Here is a 24848-nt window from a genome sequence, read left to right as displayed (position 1 = left end):
GTGTGCATTTCAGCCATGTCCTTAGTTACTCCTGAAGGTTGTAACAGTGAATCATAGCATGGTCCTGGCATACATACCAAGGGCCTGGAGGCCAAGGAACTAATGAAATCAGTGAATACATATGCACAAGCACACACAAAAAACACATACTTCACCTTGAAATACATCAGCACTTTTCAACTGAAAATCAAACCAAGCCAAAAAGTACTCACAAGTGTTTGCTAACTGAGAACTACTGCACTGGATACTGTCCTAACTTTGTAGGTAACTTTGGTATGTGCAACTTTGTCCAAGAGCTTGTCATCGTTGTTCACTGTTTAGAAAGATGTTGTCTGAAGTTTTGATTTTTGCAAAGTTGCAGAATAAAAAAAAACAGAGGTCTTACATATTTATTTTGAAACAGCACTAACCCCTTTAATAACGTTCTATTCAATGTCCCCCTCAGCTGCACATTTGCCTCCAGGTTTTTTTCATTTCACACTTTTTCTTGCAGGAATCTGGGCTACAGCTGGATCTAGTCCAAACACTTCCTGCTCTTGGGAGGCAGGGAATAAGAAAAGGAGGGGTCCGGGGTTGACTGCCTGTGTTTTTTTGAATATCGTATTTTCCTACTGTATCATCCCATTTGCTTTAAACCAACAGCCAAACACTGTGCATTTAAAACTCCAGTTTCATAGGCATTTCTTACAGCAGCAGTGATGCCTTTAAGAAGTTTCTCCTCCCTGTTTGTGCACTACTGTCCTGGCACTGCCACAGGTGAGGTGGTGGTGCCAGAGGTCAGGAGGAGGTGCTGCCTCCCGAAACAGCCTGTGAAACTGCTCGTTGTCAAAAGGGTTTGGCAGAGTACTCCAGGAAGGGAGGAGAGGGGCTGGAGAGCAGGGATCAGAGGTAGCACAAGAAGGGAATTTCCTAGATGGAGAAGAAAATTGAGCAAACACCTGGAACCTCAATTTGAGGCAAGTCAGTGCAGGTTGTTCTCATCTGATATATTTCTTACCTACTCGTGGTATGATAATCTAGGGCTCCTCGTTGTAAGCAAGGAAGGAGGGAAAGCGGGGATTTTAGCAGGATGGGCATCACTTCATCCATCATTTTAGCACTTCCCTGCAGCTCCTCGATCCCAGACACAGCTGGCTGCATGCTCGTAGCTTCCTCTAGTGCAGGGATCGCGATGGCAAGAGATGGTGCAGTGTTGTGCACAAACCTGAACTCTCCTTTTCCCCCTTCCACAATGCAATCACACCTGTGTAATTACACGTTCACATCAACCTTACCTGCTATATATTTTGGGGGATTTGATACATCTGACTGCTCCTGTCTTTCACCAATAAAGACACATGGATCATCTTGCAATGAGGAGGAAAAATATGAATGGGAGGGAAAAAAAAAAAAGCACACCCTTCCATTTAAACCATCAAGGAAAGTCAAAACCAGGTGCAGAGTCTAAAGTTACTTTTAACTCACTTTCTCAGCTAACTAGGCTTGTATTTTTTAAAGAGTTATTTTATTAGCATACTTGAACTTTCCATAAAAGCACATAAAAGTATTTTTATTCCTCAGATCATTCTGATTAACCTCTTAGTGTCTGTACTTACATTGTTGATTACAAATAGAGTAAGCACACCTGAAGAAAAACTATACTTTTTTCTGTCAGAGCCAGGACAGCACAACACACAAAGAACTGTTAAGGACTGGATGCAGCAGTGCAGGCCCAGCTGAGCAGGTCTGGGAGTCAGACCATTTCCAGATTGAATTGTGTTTTTCATAGAAGTATAATGCTTTGGAATTGTTTTCAAATGTGAATCTGACTCCCAAGGACCCAAAAAGGGCATTTGCAGATAAAGAATGAAATGTTTCTTTCTTTCTTTCTTTTTTTTTCTTTCTTTTTTTTTTTTTTTTTTGAGTCTTTGCAGATTGCTAGTTTCCCAAAAATGTCAATCCACAGAGAGTTAATTTTACTGGCTATATGAAACTGTATACCTGCCTCTGGCAAAACTAGTAGTGATACACATCCAAACAATTACTTTTCTAATGAAATACTAGAAGGTAGCCTTTATGTATCAATCCATCATCTAGTGTGTCCTGTCAATGCTTTTCTAGTATATGCCAATACAGTTTGGAAGCCTTTTGGAAAAAAAAAGCTCACTCATTCCTGCTCTGAGCATTAAAAAAGGACTACAAATATTCCCCTGGAACCATGGAATTTGGCACAGAATCCGTGCCTTGTTACAGACTCTAGGTTTTCACTTTCAAAAATGCTTTTAGCTTATATGGCTGGGGGAATAAAGCTTCCAAACCATAAATTTTGTTTGATTTGGCAACATGTTGTCTCCATGAGACCGCAAAGCACCTGAATCGAGATCTCTTAACCACACCATTGAAGTGCATGGAGCATGGACATAAAACCCGAAAGCTCTCTCAACCTGACCGTGAATGAGTTAAATCTGATAAAAGACATCACATCTAAAAAAACCAAATCCCCCCAAACAAACAACCCCCCCCGCCCCAAACCTATCTCTCTGGATCATTTTGGTCAATAATACCACCATTACTAGCGCATGGTACACCAGAACCCCCACCAGAGTCTCTCTACCTCCCGTGCAGCATGCAGGTAGCCTGAAACATCTGGTCCCAGGGTGATTTCCCTGGCACAAACAGCTTTGCCAAAGGGATACAACAGAGGTGAGGAGTGAAGAACAGTTTGTGCTGGTTTCTCTGTCACAGCCTACTGTAGCTCCTCCTCTTTCCCTTCCCCAGCCCAGGGATGCTGAAGACTGGTACCAATATCAGGGCTTATGTCGCTGTCGGTGTCAGCTTGGCCACTGCCTAAGACTCGTTGCTGTCCCCTGGAAGCAGATACTGTATTGCAAACTAAGCCCCTGCCTATTGCACCTCCTCTGCAAACAGCCAGTTCAGCTTCTCCTTACTAAGTATTTAGCCACTGATTCTTTGCTTCTCCCCATTCTGCCTACATGATGTGTCTGTCGCAATAGTGATAGCTCTGTGCACACTCACAAAACAAAAGCAAAGAGCACCTCAGTCCTCCCCACTTCTCCCACCTGGGAGGCCACAGCTGCGCTCCGTGTGCGGAGCAGCCTGCCAAGCCACGTTCCGGAGGATCCCCATGCCATTTGCCTATCGGTGCGTAACTGGTGCTCGCAGCCCGTTCGCTTGGCCCAGAGCTTTGAGGTGTGCCCGGCGCTCACACGCTTTGCACTGATCTTCCACGCTCCAGCTCCCAGCCTGCTCACGACACCTAGACAATACACATGCCACTGCTGCTGCTGGGTATTCACCTGCTCACTGCCTCTGGGGTATTTCGCTACCCGCGCAGAGAGAGAAATGCTTTATTTTAGTAGCTGACTGAAACCTTGAAAACATCACATGGCCAAGATCTCAGAAGGTGTTAGAGTGCCTCACTCCCACTGAGCTGCCTTCCCAGCCTCTTAGGATCTGGCTTAGCAACCTCATTTTTCACCACCTCCTGAGTCAGGCTTCTCAGCCTCCCTCAGGATCTAGCTCCAGGCTGTGATCAGAATTTATGGAGTCTACAAATTATTGCAAAACAGGAATCCTTTGTGCAGCTACATTTGATATACTACTTTGACTACTGAAAACCACCTGTATTAAATCCATTATAGCCCATGCTTCCTAAATAACTGAATTTCAAATCAGTATCACACAATTCATGTTCTCAACCTACAGTCCTTCTAACATAGTCCTTATTATTTGTGCACTCTTCAATAATTCCACAATTTCAAACCAGAAATCTAGTAATCCATTTTTCTCAACACAACAGTTAATTACAAAATACAGTTTGGGAAGAAAACTACAAAGAAAAACAGAACCACCTAACATACAAGTTTGCCTTATTGTTCACAACACGTATTTTCATTGGCCACAGATGATGACTGCAATTTAGGACAATTACAGATTAACCACAAATACAACCTAACACGAAGTCAGTGTGAATGCAGGCCAGCACACCACTAAATATCTACAGTCTATAATATCTCTAAATTAACCAATTCGTTTCAATTCATTAATTCTTAAATTAGTAAACTGTACACCTGTTTCGGCAAAGCCTGTAAGTTTCAGCTGCAGCTCAATGTTGCCCTCCTGTGGGCTGAAAAAAGGTGAAGCTGTTGTGTTGCGTTTCTTCAAGCATTCTCCATTTTAAGAGAAATCAGAAAAGTGGCCCATTCCTTTCTGTCTGTGACAGAATAACTGCAGATGAGTTCCTGTGAATCACGTCATCTCACATGGCTGCCAGATTTAGACCAGTTTCTCAGACTTAGTCACTTCTGGATTCTTATGGCTAATCCAGACCAGCCATAGGAATAAACATTTATATCTTGTCAAATTAACCATAGCTTATAATATAGTATTTATGCTGATTTTCTTCTAGCTGAGGGAAGGGAGGTGATACCTGAAGTCTGCTGCAACATCAAGCTACTCTTTCTTCTTTTTCAGCAAGTCTGAATGGCAGAGTGAATTTGTTTTGTCCTTTGCCTCCTGACAGTATAGGGTGCCCTAAAACAGGATCCGCAATCTCGAGGACCCACAGGTATAAAACATTTTTGCTTCTAATTCCATGAAGCTCTCTTGCCTATGCTGTAATGGAACTGTCTGTAAAAGCCCTGCTGTAATATTTAACATGTTTGGCATTCATGCAATTGGGGCTGTAGGTCCCCGTTTCTGTACCAGGCGTGAATTTGGAATAGATCTGAATTGTGAACCATGGATGAATTGGTTTGGGGACAGCATGTATAATTAGGTTAGCAAAAGCCTCATATTTATAATCTAATTATTTGTTTGGAAGGCCTAACTCCAGTTAGTCTTCCTTTTCTACCTTCCACTACCCAAGGATAGGATAAAGGTCCAGATTTCCCACCAGCAGGAGGTAAAAACAGTGACTTGTGAAACACAGACAACACTTAAGGACTGGGAAGACAGTAATTGATCTTTTCAGGCCTGAAGCAGTAGCCAGAAGCCGAGATGAGAATACCTGGACTATGTAAGAAACGACTGTACTTCTTTTCTTGCACATGATGTGCAGTGAGTAGCTAGAGCTGTGAGAAAGACAGGGTATCCAAAGCTTTTTTTGTTATTCAAGCTGCTAATTAATTCTTCTTCCTGCATCAAAACTGCTAGTGAATTATTCATACCACTGGCTACACTTTTATTCCAGAACATGATTGCACTATTGGCAAGACTGAATCTCAGAGACTCTACCAAGACCAAGCACTTGAGGTAGTACGCAGAAACTGTGCTTCACTTCCTCTTATCAGAGAAGCACGTCTCAGGTCTACGCCAGGGTCGTTAGAAACCTCAGTAAGATATTCTCACTTCCAGCTTATGAAGAGAGACTATCCTCTTTCTTAAGATCGTTTTCACGGCACTCTGGAGCAAACCCATGTCAAGTTCAGATCTTTGGGTCTTATTTTCACCAAAGATAGAATAAACCAATAGCATTATTGCGAACAAGAGTTAAATCTTTAGGAATTGTGTTTGTCTCTATATGTAGTTAAAGTGAAGCAATAAGCTGTGTAATCTTGAAATTGGTAAAAAGTCATCTCCGAATTCAAAAATGAACTTTGTGGCTGGCCCCTACCAATAGGATAGGCCAAACCAAAATCTCAGATCCAAACATAACCTCAAACTGAGGAAGCTGAGGTCAGACAATTGCGGCTGGGTCTGTGTCTACCAAGTCAAAGGCTTTCCTCTAGAAAACAGAGTGCTAATGCTCAAGGGGCGATCCAAATGCAAACAAGAAAGAAGCACCAAGAAAACATCTGGAAACAATATTGGTAGGAAGAGAACATGGGGACGTGGCCAAGTGCTTAACTGCCAAAGAGGAAAATATATTAATTACAGGGGCTTTTCCCTTTCTACATTCAGAGATCATCAACAGAGCATCTGCGTAGAATAAAGCACTAGGAGAAAAGAAAAAGTACATACGTGGCTAGGGAATGAAGAAAGAAGAAGAAACTGCTAGAAAAGCAACTATGCAGTAGCTAGGGAGAGGGCAGCTGCTTGGCATGCAGTCAGTTAAGATCTACCCAATAAATAGCATAATCAACATTTATATACTTCTGCCCAATAAAGCTTGTAAGAGCCATCATTTTTCCTTAACAGTCACCAAGTATATATTGAAAGTACGAATTACCATGCACTGGCAAACGAAGTCTGATTCCTGAGATCTCAATTGCCACAATGAATCTGTTGATTAAGCATCAAGATAACACAAGAAGCCAAATTAATGACAGCCACTGGAAACTTTTACATCAATATGTAGGATACAGTGGCTGCTGAAGAATGGTATTTAAATGAATTCGAGAGACTGTCTGACAGAGAAAAAATGTTGAAGAGGAGGCAAATTTTTAAAACAAGTTGTTGCACTTCCTGAAAAGGTAATTTCTCTACTGCTTGTTTGTAAAAGCCTGTTAAAAAAAAAAAAAAAAAGAGCTACAGTCCGCTCCCATTCAGCTTCTTTAGCTTCAACAGAAACATTGCTGCTTATACCATGTCAGATGCTTATTCAAGCATCCCTTAAAGGAAGATTCCAAACATCAAGAAATGGACAGAGATGCACCACAAATATTTGTGCTATTCCACCAGGTAGAAGGTGGTGGACAGCAAAGCACAGGTTAGTTTTGTCTCGTAAAAAGAGCTGCACATTGTCAAGAGTGCCCATGGCGTGGTTCCTGTTTCCCCGCTAAGCTTACTCCCCCCCACCCCGGGGACCGGAGCCCACTGGCTCGCTGCAGGCCCTCCCTCCACCTCTGTCATTGCAGACAGAGTACGTGTGGTCTCTGTCCTCAGGGATAAGGTTCGGTACATGCCTTTGAGCTGAGGTTCTTCCTCACGGGCTTCCAATATAGCACGTGAAAGCCAACATCCCTCACAAAAGTTAGGATACAGTGAAATCTATTGTCCGTATGAACAGATTTTAGAAGACCTAGTTCTGCTGCTGACAGCACTTCTAACCTACTGTCAAATTATATAATGGAGTAGGGGACAAATTACTGCCTCCTTCCAGCCCTGCTTGAACCGAGTCTCACAGGCTAAAGCTTATTTTTCCTGTGAATCACTTCAGCTCTAGCTCAGTTTTCCAGTTAAAAGCCATTTCTGAAAGCACCTTCATCCAAATGACAATTTGGACAAAATATACTATATGTAGACATTTATTTGTCCTTAATAACACCTTCCTCGATGAATATATGGTTTCCATACACCTAGGAAAATGAAAAATAAGCAAAGATGTGAAGAATTTGCAAGGCTAGATCTGATGAGTAAGCAGCTGCTTTATTAGCAGGTGTGCAGCTCTTGATTTAGAGTTTTCATTCACTCAGGGCTAAGGAACATCTTTTCTGCATGATACTATAAATGTTGGCAATGACTAAAAATGGCAACACGACATTTTCATTGTTGCTTCCTAGTCTCGTCATCTGGGATGAACGGAGTTGAACGAGTGATATGGGATGCCGCTCCTCTTGCGGTGGTGTAGCAGTCCCTCAGGTCCTGACCTGTTCCTTCGTTCTTTTAGCAGAGATGGTTGTCAGGGAAAGCCGAGCCATAAAAACAAACCTGTATCCCTGGTGACTTTCCGCCAGCAGCATGTGTACATGGAGTCTGCTTTGAATTTCTAAACTTTCCACCAACATGATGAAATCCTGTTTTCTCCAGAACTGCTCCATACTTTCAAAACTATCTGGTTTGTCAGTCCTGTATTCAATCCTGGCCAAGAACAATCTCTTAAGATAAACATAGCATGATTTACCAAGCTGAAAGCCTGGCCATGATAGAAGAGTACTGTAGGATAAACAAGGACTCCAGTGTTTCATTTGGTGAAGATAAGAATGGTGATATGCTTGTAAAAGTGCTGATATGTGACACAAATGCAGCCAGATATAATTTTATATTTCTGGTAACCTGCTTTCTTTTTAAAGAAAGCTGTTCTTTCCCCTGTCTCAAATGTCTGTTTTAACTTGACTCAGTATAAGCAACCACATAAGTCCCTGGATTATTAACAGATACTTGCTATATATTGCATTCTTATAGGAAAGAAGGTTCTTAATCCTTTATAGCCCTTTGGTTTCTAGTGCATTAAGTCTTTAGAAGGAGCAAAACCATAACTAGCAACCAAACAAAATAAAGACTTACCTAAATAGGGTAATTAGGAATTTATTTATTTTCTAGTTAATATTTTTAAAGTGCTATTCCTACTCACCAAATCTAAAAAGGAAATCCTGCAGCGTGGAAAGGCTCTGTGTGGTTCAAAACCCTAAGTCCTCAGTTCATACTGATGAGAAAGTTAACTCTAATAAGAAAACAATTCTACGGTTGTATTCTCTGATCCATCTCACCAGTAAATTCAAATTCTAATCCAAAAAAAAAAAAAAAAAAAAAAAATCAATCTGGCTTTAGTCACTAAGAAATTGCCTCTTCTCCTGATAATGGCTTCCTTTGACAACAAAATTACATTGGAGCAATTGAACTTAGCCAACAGAAAATTTGTGAGCTAGAGAGTGAAATCTTGGCCCTATCACAGTCAGCGGCTCAAGATTTACTCCAGGGTTCTGCTATTGTTAACAGTGAATATTTATAAAACGTAATAGCCCAGGCATTTTACAGTTTTAAGATTCAAAGATTCAAATTCAAATAAGATTCATTTTTCCATTTTGACTTTCTCTCTATAGCCTGCAGACCACATACTTAGCTAAGCCACTCACTAAAGCACAAGTGTCTCCATTTAACTTTTTCTTACTTGAGTAAAATAAATAGGCAAACCCATCATATTAGAGCTGATAAAAAAATGGTACTGTCTATCAAAAAACATTTATGTTAAAATTTTGTTAAAGAAATGGTTTGGTGTAAATATTTTTAAAGTTCTATACTCTGCTTTTACTTAGCTCTGACAAGCAACCATATATGTCAGCAGTCAAAATATCTGACTTTGGTTTGTTAAGAACTGAAGATATCAAAACAAAACCATCAGGGTTTCAACTTTTGGAACAGTAAGTGATTTCAAAGAAACCATAATAAATTTTACTTTCAGTTCCAGAAAATGACAGTTAATCCCTCATGCACAAATAATTAGCAAAAAGGCTTGGAAAAGGGTCCCCATCTCCCAGACATCTCAGGCCTACCACATCCACCACAGTGAAAAGGCAAATCAACAACTAGGAAACCAATAATCAAGTTATTTCCTTCATCATGTATTAGCATAGTCCTATATGTTATTAATATTCAAACAACAGTATAAAAGTCTGAACTGCACACATTTCATCAGAATGCCAAACAAGCACATAAATCCCACGTGTTCAAGTGATTTTGCATCAAGCAGGGAGGCGAAACGCTCCCTGCAGGCAAGACAAGAGAGAAGGGAAGAAGTGCTCCAGAGGCTTTGGACCAACTGGAGTTGCTCTTGGCTGCTGCAGTCTGGGAGGTTTTGGTTTCATACCAGAAGACATTTTTAGAAAGGAGCAGAATAGGACTGGAGAGAGATCCCACACTAGACATCAGCTCGTTGGGAAAATTTCTCTTACTTTTTGCTCTGTGAGTCGAGCTGGCCAAGAGCTCTGTCTGGTATTTGAGGTATGTCCCTCCCCGCGCTCTCGCCTCCCGTCCTGCCGCCCCCAGACTCACCGAAGGCTGCTTTCTGCAGGCTGCTGAGCAGGACGACGGATGAATCACTGACGCTCTCCTGGCTACTGATTCATTCCTCTGGAGGTCCAGGCCAAGACTGCAAACCCAGACTCCTGCAGGCTCTTCCCAGATCCGTTGCCAAATGGTATGAACGAATCAGTTTTTCTGAGCTTCAATTTTCCTGTCTACTTACAAAACACTGATGCATTTAGATGAAAGGCTATATAAGTACTGCTCTATTAGCAGATGCTAGTTCATCCTCTCGAGTTATACTGTGCAACTACTACCAAAAATGTGGGTATGCATGCATTTTCCATGTTTCCATAAACACATGCTATCCAGAAAGTGTATGTATTAAGAAAATCTAGACTTGAATTCTAAAACTGCATCTTAGCTGTTATGATTAAGTATTTTTGCAGCTATTATCTCTATCCTAATTCTTAATACTAAGACCCTTTCCTCTTTAATAAGCATCTGTAAAGTTCTATTTTGACCACAGGATGGCAGACAGAGTATGATGGCACTATTTTATCTTCACCTTCTACTTTTCAGGGAAAAGGTACATACATAAGGCAAAGCATTTTTTCTTTCACTGTCTCTGTTTGCTCATGCTTTTATTAACCAGATTAAATACTTTGGCCTCCCCAGCACATTACAGAAGGGAGTTTGTAGAACAGACATACCATGGAATTAAATTGACAAAGGTAATTTTCAAGAAGAAACAGAAATCAGATGTGCAGATGTGCAATTTGCAGGCATGGTCCAAAAATAGATCTCATTATTTTATTGTCCATACACAGTGCTATTTTCATTGCATGAAAATTAAAATTACCGTTACTTCTTTTTTATTTAACAGAGCTTTTAGAGCAACTTGCAAGAAATAACCAGCAAATGAATTAAAATAAGATTATGTTGTTGTGATATATTTATTCAATATATATACCCAGGCTAGCAGAATAAATAGCAAGAAGCTTAGCAGCCATAATGTTATCACGGGAATACCCGAGACTTATTACCAAATTATAAACATTTCTTCTTACTATTACTGTTCTTGGTTCAAGTTTAGTGAATTTATGAGATTTTTAATAGCTTTCTGCCCCAACTTCCAGAGAAAATGAGTAACAAGCACCATTAAATACTGCAGAGGGCTTTCTTTGAGCTTCATGTGTGTGGACTTTACCAAAGCACAGTGTACTCCAATTTGCAGAGGGCAGCAGTTTAGTTCACTTATGATGCTTCTTCATATAATTTCCTGGCCAACAGATAAATACAAACCTGACATTGTGCAAACCAGTCAGTTCAGTGTCTATGCAAGTCTATGCAGTGTCTATGCAAGGGAAGTTTTATTTGGCTTTTGGGTTGAATACATTTATTTCTGAACCGAAGGAGAGATGGAAACAATGAGAGGAACTAGATTCTGGAGAAGCATACCATGCATAAACTAGGCTTCATATTTAAGTACTATTTATACTGCCAATGGTGTTGGCTGGGCCTTCGGAGTGTTTTCTCCGTTCCTACAACGCTTCACTACAAAGAAAACATTCATAATTCAAAACTTAGGAGGTTGGGAAGCTAGCTGAAAAGGATGAATATTCTCTTTATCAAGGCTCACTATACACAGAGGGCTACCAACATGTTGTGCTAAAGCCAGGTGGGAATGCAAAAAGCAGCTCTTTATCTACAACCAGTTTCCAGGAATTTGAAAAAAAAGTGAATGGTTTAATAGAGTGGTAAAGGAAGGACTGCAGGTATTTCTGTAATCGCCTTACCAGTGGACCACAGGCTTTTCAGAAAATATTAGATTCAAGAAAGAAATTGGCACAAATTATGGAAAAATGCCATATCTTAATATTCCACTTGCATCATGAAACATTCCACCATGCAATGCACACAAAGTAACACAGTGAAGCCAGAAAGTAATGTACCAAATTCATTTAAATGCAGATGGCAAGAAAACATAACAAGAAGTAAGCATAAGGTAGCTAAAAAGGAAAATTCTCTAAGAGTTCCTATTAGTTGTCTTATGAATAATTGTCATTTGTCAGCCGAAACACTGATGAAGTGGCAAATGACAGCAGAAACACTGTTCATTATAGCCTGCCAACCAGATTGAAAAAAGGCACCATACTTAATGTTATTTTTGGTTCATTAATGGTAGAACATGTTATACAGGGCTGGTCACCGGCTTCCTCTATTCCGCTGCCTTACACTTTTTCCACTGGTATGAGACTAATCTCTTGTGTGTGAAGAAAGATTTACTTGATCAGTTGGCACCATTGTCAAAGAAAAAAAAAAAAGGTTTTGTTTCTTCCCTTGTGAAAAGCAAAACTGAAACCCAAGCCAATCTTCTTCAGTAGTTTTTTTTGAATCTGCAAGCTTCATTAGCAAAACGAAAACATTCTTACGATTAGCAATAAACACTTTTTATCTCTTCTTAGAGGTTTAAAAATGAAAAGATAAAAATCCAGTAAAGCTTGCTATGAAAACTTTTCATGGGGAAATATTCTGTGGAAGACATTCAAGTACAAGAAAGCTTCCTTTGTTTTTGTCTTTAAAGTAAACAAGTAGCACTCCAAGATAGCATACTACACACAAAATCATCAGTTCGAAGATAAACACTTCAGAAGAGAAACAGCAGAAGCAGCACTTTTACATGTGGGAAAGATAAAATCCAACTTATAAAATGTAAATAACTATACAGTAGTATTATGTACAAATAAGAGCTATCTTATCTTTTCTTCCCACTTTGGGCTGCATGTACTAAATCTTAAAAGGATGAAGCCTTAGCCCAAGTGAAATCACTAGCTAAACCTGCCTTGCTTTCAGGAAGCCTTTTTTTTTTTTTTTTTTCTTATTTCTATCAAGCTATCATTTTCCAGTTACAGAGTTCCTAGTAATAGTTTGTGTTCTTTCTTAGCCTGCATTGAAGAAGTACAGAATCCACATTGCTCCAGCATATACTGTTATATTCTCTGCTCTGAGCATCAGGCTATAAGATTTCCTTCTTGGACTGAAAGGGAAAATGATGTCCAATCAAATGAGGAGCAAATTTAATATATAAAAATAAATGTTCAGGAACAAGAGAAATCTCTATACCAGTATCCCTAGGTAGAGTCCATCACAGTCTTATGATTCATTTGCTAATTGTTGAGCTGGAAAAGGATGGATAAACCAGGGTCTTACCACTTTTTCCAAACTATTAGATTTAGAAAGAGTTAAAAACAACTTACAGGATTCCCCCCTCCCCCACAAGGAAAACTGTGGACAATTTGTATCACAGGAGACTAGCAGGTACAAAAGTGTAATGGTCTGATGCTTAAATTAGTAAAATACCTTCATTTCTGCCACCTTCAAATTTTATGGTATTTCCACCAGTCTTCACCATTTTGCTCAATTTCTGCAACAGACAGCATCAGTTTGCTGACCTGCCACAGGTTTGCTCATATTTACCCAACTTACTGCTATTAGAAAGGACAGAAATAAAAAGCACATGGGTACCCTTCCCTAAAGTTTCTTTGTGAAAATGAAGACAGGAAACATTTTTCAGCCTTATGAGATCAATTCCGTTTGTGTGAGTAGAGCTGCAGTTTTACTCTGCACATATTTTGCTCTGTTCTCTAATGAAATCAAATATATTTGTAAGGGCATCTCCAGCCCAGAACATAATTTTCTTACTGCAGACCTCTTTCATCCTCAGTCTTTTACATGTTGGCTATACTTTGTCAACAGGAATTTCTTTATATGTTCACTCTCAAATTATGTATTTTACCTACTTACCTCAAAGCGTTACGTTTTCACATGTTATGTGTTAACACATTCATTTCTATAGTTCTATTAAAGATTTACATCACTCAGAAACTACATAATCTTCCTTACCTCATTCCCCAAGTAAAAAATCCAGTTTAGTAAAACAACCCAAATCAGTGCAATTAAAAAAAACACACAAAGTAAATTACCAACCTTCTCTCTTCCAGGGGCCTTGCTTCCTCAGGTCTCAGTGCCTCTGCGGGGACGTCCATCAAGCCTTGGTGCTACTCTACAGTTGCTCTTACGGGTTGATGAGAGAGAAATGTATCAGAAACCAAGAGCTCGAGCTTGACTTCTAAGATATTAAGAGAAAAAGCTTCAGTCTCCCACGTACACCGAGAAGGTAGCCTTGAAGCCTCAACTGTAACAGCCAGGAGAGGTTTCTGCATCTTTTGAGATAATAATCTTCTGTTCAGCAACTGCATTATTTGTCCTGAAGATGTAGCTTAGTCAGGAAAAGCAACAGAAGGGTTTCCAACAGCAGATGGAAAGAGCCCAGGCAAACTTAAAACTGTTAGAACTTAGAAACTTAGGACTTTTTTCAAATTAAAAAGCTTTTTTTTTTTTGCATATTTTGCAAACAGTTTTTGCTCAAATACTGGCAATAAAGCTTCATAAATAAATAATAAGACATTATGAAATATTTTGCCCCCAAATTGAAAACCAAACATCTTTATCTAAATCAAAGTTGATTTAAATTCTTCGAGAAAACCTCTGAGAAGAGACTAAAACAGCCCAGAAAAAAAAGAATTTATTTTGAAAAATGTATTTATAGAAAATGAATTTTTGCCAATAAAATATTAATAGGACATCATAATATGACATAGTTAATATATTATTAAGATATCATTAAAAGCAACACAAATTTAAGAGTATGTTCCTCTTCCCAGCTCTTTCTTTAAACTATAAATTAATTTTCAAGTTTAACTCCAAACACTGCTATATACCCCAACCTGTCTTCCATTTTAGATCCATCTTAAACTTCACCCCCACATCCAAGAAAAGCAAGTTTTTATTTAATATTTTTAGGAAATCCACTCAGATCTGCAGGATTTTTATTAAATCTTCACTCAAATTGTATAGAAGTTTTTCAATAAAAATATTTTTCCACTGAGCACCCGTCAGTCTTGCAAGTGTTGGTGAAAGAGGACTGCCATCTGCAATGATTTATGCAAGTTTAATGAAGTGAAAGGTGCCCTGAGTGAAAAGATTTTCAGTAGACAAAACCTCTGTACTTACTGACCGCATTTCTATTTTTTTTGGCCTGAGACCTGAAGGACAGCAAAGCTGGCCACAAACTGGCGCATGTGGAAGCCTCGGGAGCAGATCGTTCTCATTCCAGCTTGCTCCGTCGTGTCTGCATAGATAAAGGGTAGTCAGGGCTTTCACTTCCGGATGCATGGCAGATACAGAGAGAGAACTGCCTGGATAGCTAGTTCAGAAATGTTCCGCACTTTCCCAAACCTAAGGGAAATAAGAACAGCGCAGCAGCTCCTCCGTTTCCTTGCAAAACATTTCTCAGACTTTGGAGTTGCAGAAGAGACCACACGAGCGGTCACGCGGCATCAGGATCCCGTCGCCAGCAGTGCTCAGAGGTAGTCACCTGGGCAAGAGTACCACCACAGGGTGTAATATAGCAAAACTGTGCCCAGGCAGCCCCCCAAACACCAGCGGTTCAAGGTGTGGGTTGACTGCCCTCAGTGGACTTCTCTCCATGAACTTTGCCAATCTGCTCCAGTATACTTTGAGCATCTGCACCTTAACTCCACGTTGTGTGGGAAAGCACCCCTGCTTTCCACCTGGCTCCCACTCGTTTCATCTGGAGCCTCCTTGTTCAATGGCTCTTCCAATAAAAAGAACTACCCTACTCCCCTCCCCTCCGCTCAAGATTTAACAAGCTCCAGCATATCCCCTCAACCCGTTGACCTCAATATAAAAGAGTGCCATCAGTTTTGCAGGAAGTAAATGTATTAGCACTTTAGGTATAAATCTTTTGCAAACTCCTAGGTACTTGCAGGCAAAGGACACTTTGAAGCTGTACGTGCAAACTTGCTGTAGCTGAAGCCAGTGAGATTAGCATCTATGTCAATGACCTGCATGAACAAAAGCAGTCAGTTTAAATTACTGCATGAAATTCTTTGAAGAATGTTTGTCTCTATATTTGTCTATTATTTCTAGTAACAGAGAATAACTTATTTGCTGTAGACTTTTATGCCAGGTATAAGACCTGTTATGCATTAGAGCTACATGCAATATTGTGTGCAGTGGGACTTCTCAGCTAAGAAGTGATGAATAGGTTAGAAACCTGGTCTTATTTTTGAATAGCTATGCTTTATGATATCACACATAATTTTGGTTGGACATGTGCATAAAAAGAACCGTTCAGGAAGAATGTCTACAGCCAGGAGCCCTTCCCATTCATTTTTTAGAATTATTTTTAAAGAAAGTTAAATTTGGCAAACATAAAAATAGGCTGTGGTATTTTGACAACATTCCTAAAGTGCCTCCACAGAGTTCTGGTCATAAAATACTTCACTTAGGGAGTAGTTCTGATGTCTTAATGGCTGCAAAATTTTCCTCTTCTCTGCAGTGGAACCATTTTTTTTACGAGCTTCTGCTTTCCAGCGTTTGAATGGTGCTACAGCTCCATAATGTGTTTTTGTTCCTTTCAGACAGGAAGTAAATAAGAATGGGACCAACTTGCCAAGAACAGCTCCATTTATTTGCTCAAACAACACTTCAAGAACACCTGCATACTTGTTTTTGAAACACACTCATATCTCTATTCAATCTTCCACGTCTACATGGAAGAACTGCAGGTAAATTATGTCTATCTAATGATGAAAAACATACAGCATTTATCTTACCTTCTTGTTCAACTGAAGAGGATCTCATTTTCCTACTTCTGTCATTTGAACAACTTCTAATATTATTGATAATTAATTCATGAAATGTTCCTATTCCCTTTGTTGTCAGTGACATTTAGAGAAAAATCAAACCTTACCTGTGCATTCTTCTGTGCTCCATAATTTTCAGAACAAGGGAAACCCTTTTTTCAAGGCTGAATAGTACAATGAGAAAAATCCTCTTTGCAGAACAAGGCCAAGATAAAACCAGGCTATGGAAAAGACCAAGCCTGTGTTTGTGTGTGCACACATATGCACAAACACAACGATGGGTGAGGAGATGGAGAAAGATGAATAAACCTCACCAAATAGCTGCCGTAATGGTGGAACCACTCAGCAGCTACCTGCTCCAAAGGCTGCCAGTGACTCTGCAGGTCCCAATGAAAAGCTCTTCTGGAGGATCAGGGAGATGCTGCATCCTCCTCCCCAGCGACCGTATAAACTATGATGAACTTATCGGAAAGTAACCTCTATGCTGTGTATAGAAGCATATGTCAGTCATACCCTCGATATATATTAACTCACTGGTTCTGATGCTAAGGCATCTTTCATTACCACATAAGAAACAGTTAAATTTTAGATTTCCGAAACATTTTAAAATAAGGGTCCCCTGTCTCTGCCTTCCTTGGTCCTGCCTGAGTATATGCAAAAATAGGCTGCCACCCACACTTTTTGTCCCAGTTGGAAAGCTGGCATCTGGCAAACATGAGACATGCAAAGGGAATATAGTTTGGATGGAAAGCGATGTGCGCACATATGCCTGACGAGGGGATGGACAAAGCGGTCTAAGAGAACAAAAATGTTCATACCTCAAATATTCAAAATGCTCTCAGGCTGATTAATGCATATGACTGAAGTGCAAGAATTAAGAAGCTTCCCTTATTGCAAGTAACGCTATAAAGATCTCCACTCTGTAATTCATGACAACATAGTAAAGACAGCTCTGAAAGAGTATGAAACTAAGTTTTAAGGCAAAACACTGTTTTACTGTACCAAGGTCTTGGATGCCTGCCATACTTTACGTGGTATGTTTTAAATAATGACCAAACATTTCAAATAGCTCATCTTCTCTGGTGAATCAGAGTTTACGAAAGCAATTCAGAGAAGACCAGTCTCTAAATTTGTCTGTGCCAGCAGTTCATTGTTCTGTTGTGCACCAGGCCACATACCATTAAGATTACCCCATATTTCAGAAGATAAAAATTGGGTTTTAGTCGCCTGTACCTAATTCTTTATGCCTAAAATTTTCATGCATTGTGCCTACATCGTGCTTGTGAACCTTCCTTTAAAAAGTTGTTAATGTCCTTGTGCTTTTGGGACCTAAAACTTGGTAAGGGGTAACATCTCTTGCAGAAATGCCTTTGGTTACTGCTGTGCTCAAGTAGTTAGAAGTCTCCAGGTAGAAGAAAATCACATCTCCTGTAAGCTCAGAGACTTCCTAGAATTCAAGAGCTAAAATACCCAAAGATTTCATCCTTACAAAGCACAATCAGTTTTCTCCAAGCTCTCTATATGCATCAGGTCCCCAGGGAGCAACTAAGCCAGATCCAACTACAGTGGCAAAAAATAACTTCTCTGTAAACATTGTGCTGAGTGCAGCCAGGGCCTAGAACAGAATAAAATTGTCTCTCTCAGGTACCCTCACTGACTCCATCTCTCCATCCTTTCTGCTACCCTAAGAAGATGGAGAAAGACATCTCTTTCCAACATTAAGGACAGAAGTCAAGCACACTTTTCTCTTGCAGAAAAACAACATACTACTGTTACCTGTCACCAAGGCACTTTAAGCAACCAAGACCTAAGCAGTAATTCTTCTAGTCCTGCTGCTGTATTACATAGAGAGGACTATTTACCTTATATGATTGGAAAAAAAAAATGCTTTTCTAATTTAAAAAAGAAAATTATTGCTCTAAAAACAAAGACTTTTTTAAAGGAAAAAGTAAACTTGCAAACCTTATCTTCACATATCAGGAGGAATGTATACTGTGAGAGATTAGCAACCTAAGTCAAGAGAAAGCTTAAAATATGAAGTATTAACTGTGACTACTTTGAGGAGTAGGTCCTGATGCCTTAAAGCACTGTAAAACATCTCATGGGTTTTAAGTATTGATCTAACTGCCATTCCAGCTGAAGCTATGAAAATGCAACATTTTCATGCCCAGTCTGTACTAAATCAGATGTCAGGATAAGAAAGTAGCTTATACTAAATATGATCTGCTTCCTTCCTCCTCTCTCTTTCCCCTTCTCCCCCTCCATCCCCTCCAAAAGGGAGGAAATAAAGTGGTGCAAAGCCATTAGTATTTGAGCAGCTCTTTTCACACCAGATCAAAATTCTTGGAAATAAAAATGTTCTGGTTTCAAGCCAGATGACTAATTCCTGAATAAATTTGTTACTACATGACATCATACACGGAGACATTCAACAATTGTAAACCAGTAGCAGGCAGCACAGGCAGGCACAGAGGGGACAATATTCGAGACTCAGAACACAAGAAAGACTTTAAAGGAAAATTTTCTCCACTACCTACCTGGCACAGCATTGCTCTGAAGCGCTGCCTGTGGCACGACTGACATTCATCACGCAGACCAGACTTTCAACTCTGTGACTTCCAAATTTGCACTGACACCAGAGGTTGTAACTAAGCCGAGTGAAACCCCACCTTTGAACTGTTGCCTCTTATTATTAAGTACCTCGACCACATTTTGTTTGGTTAGATTATCTCACAGAAGATTCTTGTACAAAACAACCCCATGGGACATTGCTTTAAACACAGCCAAAACAGCTTTTCTAGAGAAAAAAACTGAATTTCAATCCAGAAGTTTAACTTTCCAAAAGCAATAAATTACCAAGAAAAAGATGACAATCTTCCCTCTACATTTAGCAACCTTAGCAGCAGGTCAGGAAGTCCATTGCTCCTCAGAACACGCTGTACAGATCTGTGCCAACAGCTGGTCAAAGAAGCAATTTTGTGGGGTGAATTTTGAGGTTTTCTGAAAACTGATCCATCCCCTTCTCATTTCCACCCCACAAAGTACCCTAAAGGATAACCATCATCCTGTAAGCTGAACATAGTTAAACAGATCTTATGACATGTATCAAACTGTAATAAAATTATAGGAAAAAAAAAAAGAATACAACTGTCATAAATAAAATGTTCCATTGAAGATGACAAAGGCATCTTTTTCCAATTGTGTTTAATGTTCGAGTTGCATATAAGAACTGGATTTTGAAAACAGGTAATGTTACACCGTTCTTTGCTACTGTCAAAGAGAAATATCTGCTTCGTTAGATTCAGAATAACTTGATACTCAAGATAAAGAAGGACTCTGGGAAACCATGTTGGAGAACAATTTGAAATGACTCTTCCACCTTTTGGGTACAAGGAAAACCCTGTACCATTGACTCTCATTTCGCTTTTACTGTTGGCTTGATACTAACTTGCTGTCAGAGAGTAATCGTCTTGGCAGCACGCTAAAAAAAAGGAAGAGAACAACAGGGGCTTCTTGAGGGTCCTCAATGAATTAGTCATGACTGGAACTACACAGTTAGCAACTCTGCTAGCATAAATTAGGTGTTGCTTGGTTCCCTTTCGACCTGCCAATATCAACTCTAAGCATGTATTTTATAAAGGCTTTGCCCCGTAATCCAGGCTTTGCTATACAATCAAAAAAAAACAGCAAAAAAACCAAGTCATTTCTCAGACACCTCAGTCAAAGGGGACTCCTGAGATAGTGGTTGGGAACACAGTTACCTAACAAAAACAGTAAAGATGTCTACTCTTCCATGCAAGGAAGTGATGAGTCAAGGAATGAAGATTCAAAGCAATCCTTACTGCTTTCGCAACTGAATTCAGTGAAGACTGTATCAGAAACAAATCAAAAGAATTGAAATGCATGAATTCTTTAAAACAAACAAACAAACAAAACCTCATTGCAGTAGCTTAAAAGAAATATCTGGACATACTCATTCAAACAGAAAAATATAAACAAAACTAATGCTAAGGGGTCCTTTCTAGACTCTTCCCTCTTTAAATATCTTTATCTCCTTATTCCTTACACACTGTAAAAGAAAGGCTATTGTTTGTAGAATTAACATTTATTCCAAAAATAAAATAAAATGGGGAGAAAAGCCATTACAAAAAAAAAAAAAAAAAAAACAGTCAACTCAATGCCATTATTAATGCCTCACTGAAAATCCATCTTTCTTTTAGGCTTATCACGGTCTTACTCCTATCATCTCACCATAACAATGGAATGGTAAAACTTTGGAAGAAAATGAAGACAAATACATATTAGAAGTTTGTTGTTGCACAGTAATGTTAAAGATGACTAAATGTGTAAAAATATTACTGAATGCCCTGAACATTATTTAGGAGTATTAGAGAGTCAGAGTAGTCTATGAATATGAAAAATAGAGGGGGGGGGGGACCTCCAAAACTATATTCACTCCATTTGGTTAAAAAATGTAAGGAATTTTCTCCTGCCCATATCCTGCTCTCCCTCCTCTTATCCAAACCACTGAAACTCAGATGCAAGTATTTACCAGTGAAAAAATAAAGCTAGGTGAAAGCAAAACAGGTCAGATACTTTACAAATGTCTCATTTGTTGCAGAGCACCTTTATGTCCTTGTACTCCTACGGTCTCACATACACTGGTGGAATTAAGCCTACTACCTTCCTCCAGATGTATTTATCTTCTATGTCCGAAACCAACTTGGTTTGAAGACTCAAAAAAAAATTATTATCTTTTTAATTCCTTTAGAATTACTGAAAATTAAAAATAATTTCCCACTAGTGGCAATTCAGTTTAGCCTGTATGAGCTACTGTACTAACACACTAACATTACAGTAAAGCTTTCAGAACTAATTCAGGTGAACTGTTAATAACAAACTTTTTTCTGGTATCTGTCAATGTCTAAGAAGTGAATGAGGGCTCTGTTGTTCACTGTATGCATTCCCACCTAGCTGAAAGGGAGTTGTTAACCTTGGCAAATGTTTCATCAAAAGAAATAAAACAAGAGAGGATTTTCATAATGTGAACCTAAGCATGGCAAACACATTTTCCTCTCCAAGAAACGTGCAGCACATTAAAACATACCATTAGAGCAGACAGAGTGAATTAATAAATGTAAACATGCAAATTTAACAGTAAGTAAAGCCATCATATCAATAAATGTTGAGAGAAAAAAAAAAAGAAAGGAAAACCAAATGTGATGCGGAAGCAAAAAATAAGCAAATAACCTACAAATTATGCAATAAATTCTGCAAAAAACCTTCCCGTGTTTTGTGTTCAAGGATTTTCTTTTTGTGTCGCTAGTTTTTCAAGAAAGCTTCCTCACAACACTAACCTGCCTTGAACTGATCCAGTGGTAAAGAGATTATTGTGTTCTGAGTTAGCCTTACAGACCACAGGCAAACTCTCAGAAAAGGTGATTAACAAAGGCTGCTTTCATTCTGAGGGCCTGAAGATTTTCTCAGCTGTAACGTTTGCCGAAGCCCAGGCAGAGAAGAGAGGGGACTATCCACAGAGGAAGCTCACTAAGACAGGGCTGTTTCAAGCATGGAAATAAAGTCGGGATAAATTTATCAGTCTGAATATACTGACCTGAAATGGAGGAAAGTTGACAAAGTAAAGAGAAATGAAAAGAAAAAACAAAGCATTTCTTGTGAAAAGCCATTCCCTTTCAAACCAGCCCACTTTACTACAGTATTAAAAGTACTACATTTTGATGTATCTGCTTTAAGCCCAGTTACTCCCTAAGTCTCAAAACAACAGAACAGGAAAATAAGCAAACCTGTTTATTTTGGATAAAAATAATCCTTAAATTCTTTCACAATCTTTTAGCTCTGAATAAAGCTTCTGTTTAGGAAAAGCAATTTAAAGCTCCTTCAAATATTAGCAGGTGGAAAGTGATCTACTGTTCAGACCACCAAAGAACCTCTGCTATACAGGAAAGGAAGGTTGGCGCAGAAGATGAGCAGCGTGCCTCTTGCTGCCGGCACTCGTAATGCAATGCGAGTTTTTGTGCATAGGCACAAATTCACAAAAGAAAATATCAGCAGCAAACCAAAATAAGGTGAAAATGGGTAACACGAAGAGAAACTATTACCAATTGAAATATATCCACAATTCCTTTTTAAATTATTTGTTGGTAAATATAATCTCTACAAGGACAACAGCAATATGCAGAAAAGCTACCTGAGGCAGTCAAGTAAAACCTGTTGTATTAATTTAAAATTACCCTTTATTTTTCACAAGTTTTTCCAACACAGTGTGCATTTTGGCACGGTTGACTTTGAGTTAGTTTGCTTCAAGTTTCTTTAAATTACAAACAGTAGATACAGTAGGAATATTTTAAACGGATTTCTTTAAAATAAATCGCAAGTCGAAACCCTTAGTTTTAAAAGAGAGACTTCCACAATTTCACTTTCCCGATACAAAATTCAAGTAATTTTAAATAAGAGTAGAAAATTGTCTTTATAAAACATCCTGATATTAAAATTTACCAGTGTTCTGAAAATAAACATCAGATTTCCAGTATCAGTTGGGTGCAATTACATATTTAGAAAAATAACTCATTTAAAATGAAGGACACTTGGTGAAGAAAAGTGAATTTTTAACACGATGAGTTCTGAAAACAAATGATAAAAATATTTTTTTCTTAGCTTAATTATATAATCATTAGTCCATCTCTGCAATGAATTTATTTTTCTTCTAAAGTTGCACATTTTGGTATTTCAAATGAATTAAAAAGAAAGGCTACTGAGATGTTCCATTAAGTATATACCCGCATATGGAATTATTGCTTAACCCCAACAACTGTATATGAGATTCACTTGATAGTGTTTTTATGCTGTGGTTTTTTAAATGGCTGTTATCAAAAATACATACCGCGCAACTTTAGCTGTGTCACTTTACTGAATAAAAACCACAATACTTTTTTCAAATAATTTTGTATCTAGCATTTTCTTGCAACAAATGGATTTATTATAAAATGCTTTTTCCTCCTTACCCATTCTTTAAGACAGCAGAATGGAAAAATAAGCAGGACACGTTTACTTTGTGACTCAAGGCTCAGAGCAGATATTGAAAAATCTCCAACAATTTAAAAGCATTTTTCCTTTTTTTTCCCCCCATTCTTTTAGTCAAAAGTAATCTTGATGTCTAGGAGCAGTTACTTAAAGTTTCTTTTATCACCATCTTCTGGAAGAAAACTATAAATAAATGTTTATGTAAAGAATCAAACACTGACACTGAAGAGGGCAAAAAAATAAAATTAAGGATCAATAAATGATACTGCAATGTATCTTGTGCCATTTAAGATAGGAAGTCCTTCGTGTAAATGAGTCAGTCTTCCAGGGTGCATGAAACTCCATCCTTTCCTGGGGGACTCAATGGAACAGTTGTACCTAAGAAATTTGCATCCACCTCCCTGTAACAAAAGATTAAAAGAAAGATCTTTTACTTTTCATTATACTTGAATAAGTTCCTTTTCATTTATCCACAACTTAAAATATTTTGCTGTTATTAATAGGCTGTTGACAATAAGTAAGTTTTACTATCCATACTAACAAGGTTCCATCTTCAAAGCAATACATAACAGGCATGCATTTACAATAATAGAGATTTCACCTCATTTTGGTTTAGTATTCCCTGTATAACAATTAATTCAAGCAGCAATTCTGACATATATTATTGAACAGCCCTTAGATAACATTACTACAGGTGGTAGCAGAGAGTAGCAAATCATGTTTATAGATCCTGTTCTAAGACAGCATCTCTATCCAGGACAGCATTTAAATAAATCTTAAATGTCTTCCTGGATGTTATTTCCAAACAGAAGCAGTATTTTCTAAAGGAAGAGGTTGAGGAACATACTTATGGGTGTTAATATGAGTGTGAATAACATAGGAGATTCCCTTATAAGCAAAACAGGTCAAGCTGCTCTACTAGTCTAGGCTGGATATTACTGTCACTGTCCCTTCTATCTCCATACTCTGGGGGTTGTTTTATTTGAACCAATTAATAGCAAAGCAGGAAATAATATATCTCAGAAAAAATAAATAAAAATATGGTTGAATATTTTGTTTCTGTGGCTGAACTAAAACAGGAGTCAGTTGAAAAAGCAATTTTGTAAAAAGAAGCCGCTGTGGTCAACTTAGGGCTATATGAAATAACTAAAAAAACCCCTTGTTTTTCACAATAAAAAAAAATGAAGCATTTCTAAAATGTCAAAAGTGAAACAGTTCATATGTCCAAAGTTTTCCTTCCATACCCAGCCCCCCACCACTTTTGGCTTCCATCAAAATGATTTGCCTAATCCAGCCTGATTGCATTAATAGTTTTGGACCCTGCAATCTGCAAGTGAGCAAATTTAGCATCTGTCAAAACATACAGAGCAATAATATATTTCAATCTCTACTGCACATCTTTTCCTCTTCCACGTGGTCTTTAAGTATATCCATTTGGGGTCTAGTGTGGAA

General features: G+C 38.6%; 1 protein-coding gene and 2 long non-coding RNA genes across 5 annotated transcripts in view; 1 reads left to right on the top strand and 2 right to left on the bottom strand.

Moving 5' to 3' along the window:
- Positions 1-9731, bottom strand: part of LOC136992621 (uncharacterized) — an 80795-nt gene extending 71064 nt beyond the window's left edge. The window contains exon 1 of one of the 2 annotated variants that reach the window (XR_010885022.1): positions 9652-9731. This is a non-coding gene — a long non-coding RNA (uncharacterized lncRNA). The remainder of the gene's footprint in view (positions 1-9651) is intronic. The other variant, XR_010885020.1, reaches the window with a different exon arrangement.
- On the top strand, positions 9474-14024 carry LOC106485873 (uncharacterized). Its single transcript, XR_001292798.2, has 3 exons — positions 9474-9600; positions 9671-9796; positions 13626-14024. It is a non-coding gene; the product is annotated as an uncharacterized lncRNA (long non-coding RNA).
- Positions 14025-22577: 8553 nt separating this feature from the next.
- PLOD2 (procollagen-lysine,2-oxoglutarate 5-dioxygenase 2) overlaps positions 22578-24848 on the bottom strand; it is a 56160-nt gene continuing 53889 nt past the window's right edge. For both annotated transcript variants that reach the window (XM_067301841.1, XM_067301840.1), the window contains one exon: positions 22578-23797. In XM_067301841.1, coding sequence (XP_067157942.1) covers positions 23642-23797 — 156 coding nt within the window. In that variant the 3' untranslated portion in view covers positions 22578-23641. The remainder of the gene's footprint in view (positions 23798-24848) is intronic.

Source organism: Apteryx mantelli, chromosome 9 (genome assembly GCF_036417845.1).
Source record: "Apteryx mantelli isolate bAptMan1 chromosome 9, bAptMan1.hap1, whole genome shotgun sequence".
Classification (NCBI taxonomy): Eukaryota; Metazoa; Chordata; class Aves; order Apterygiformes; family Apterygidae; genus Apteryx; species Apteryx mantelli.
Note: the sequence above shows the minus strand (reverse complement) of the source record. Positions and strands in the feature narration are given on the sequence as shown.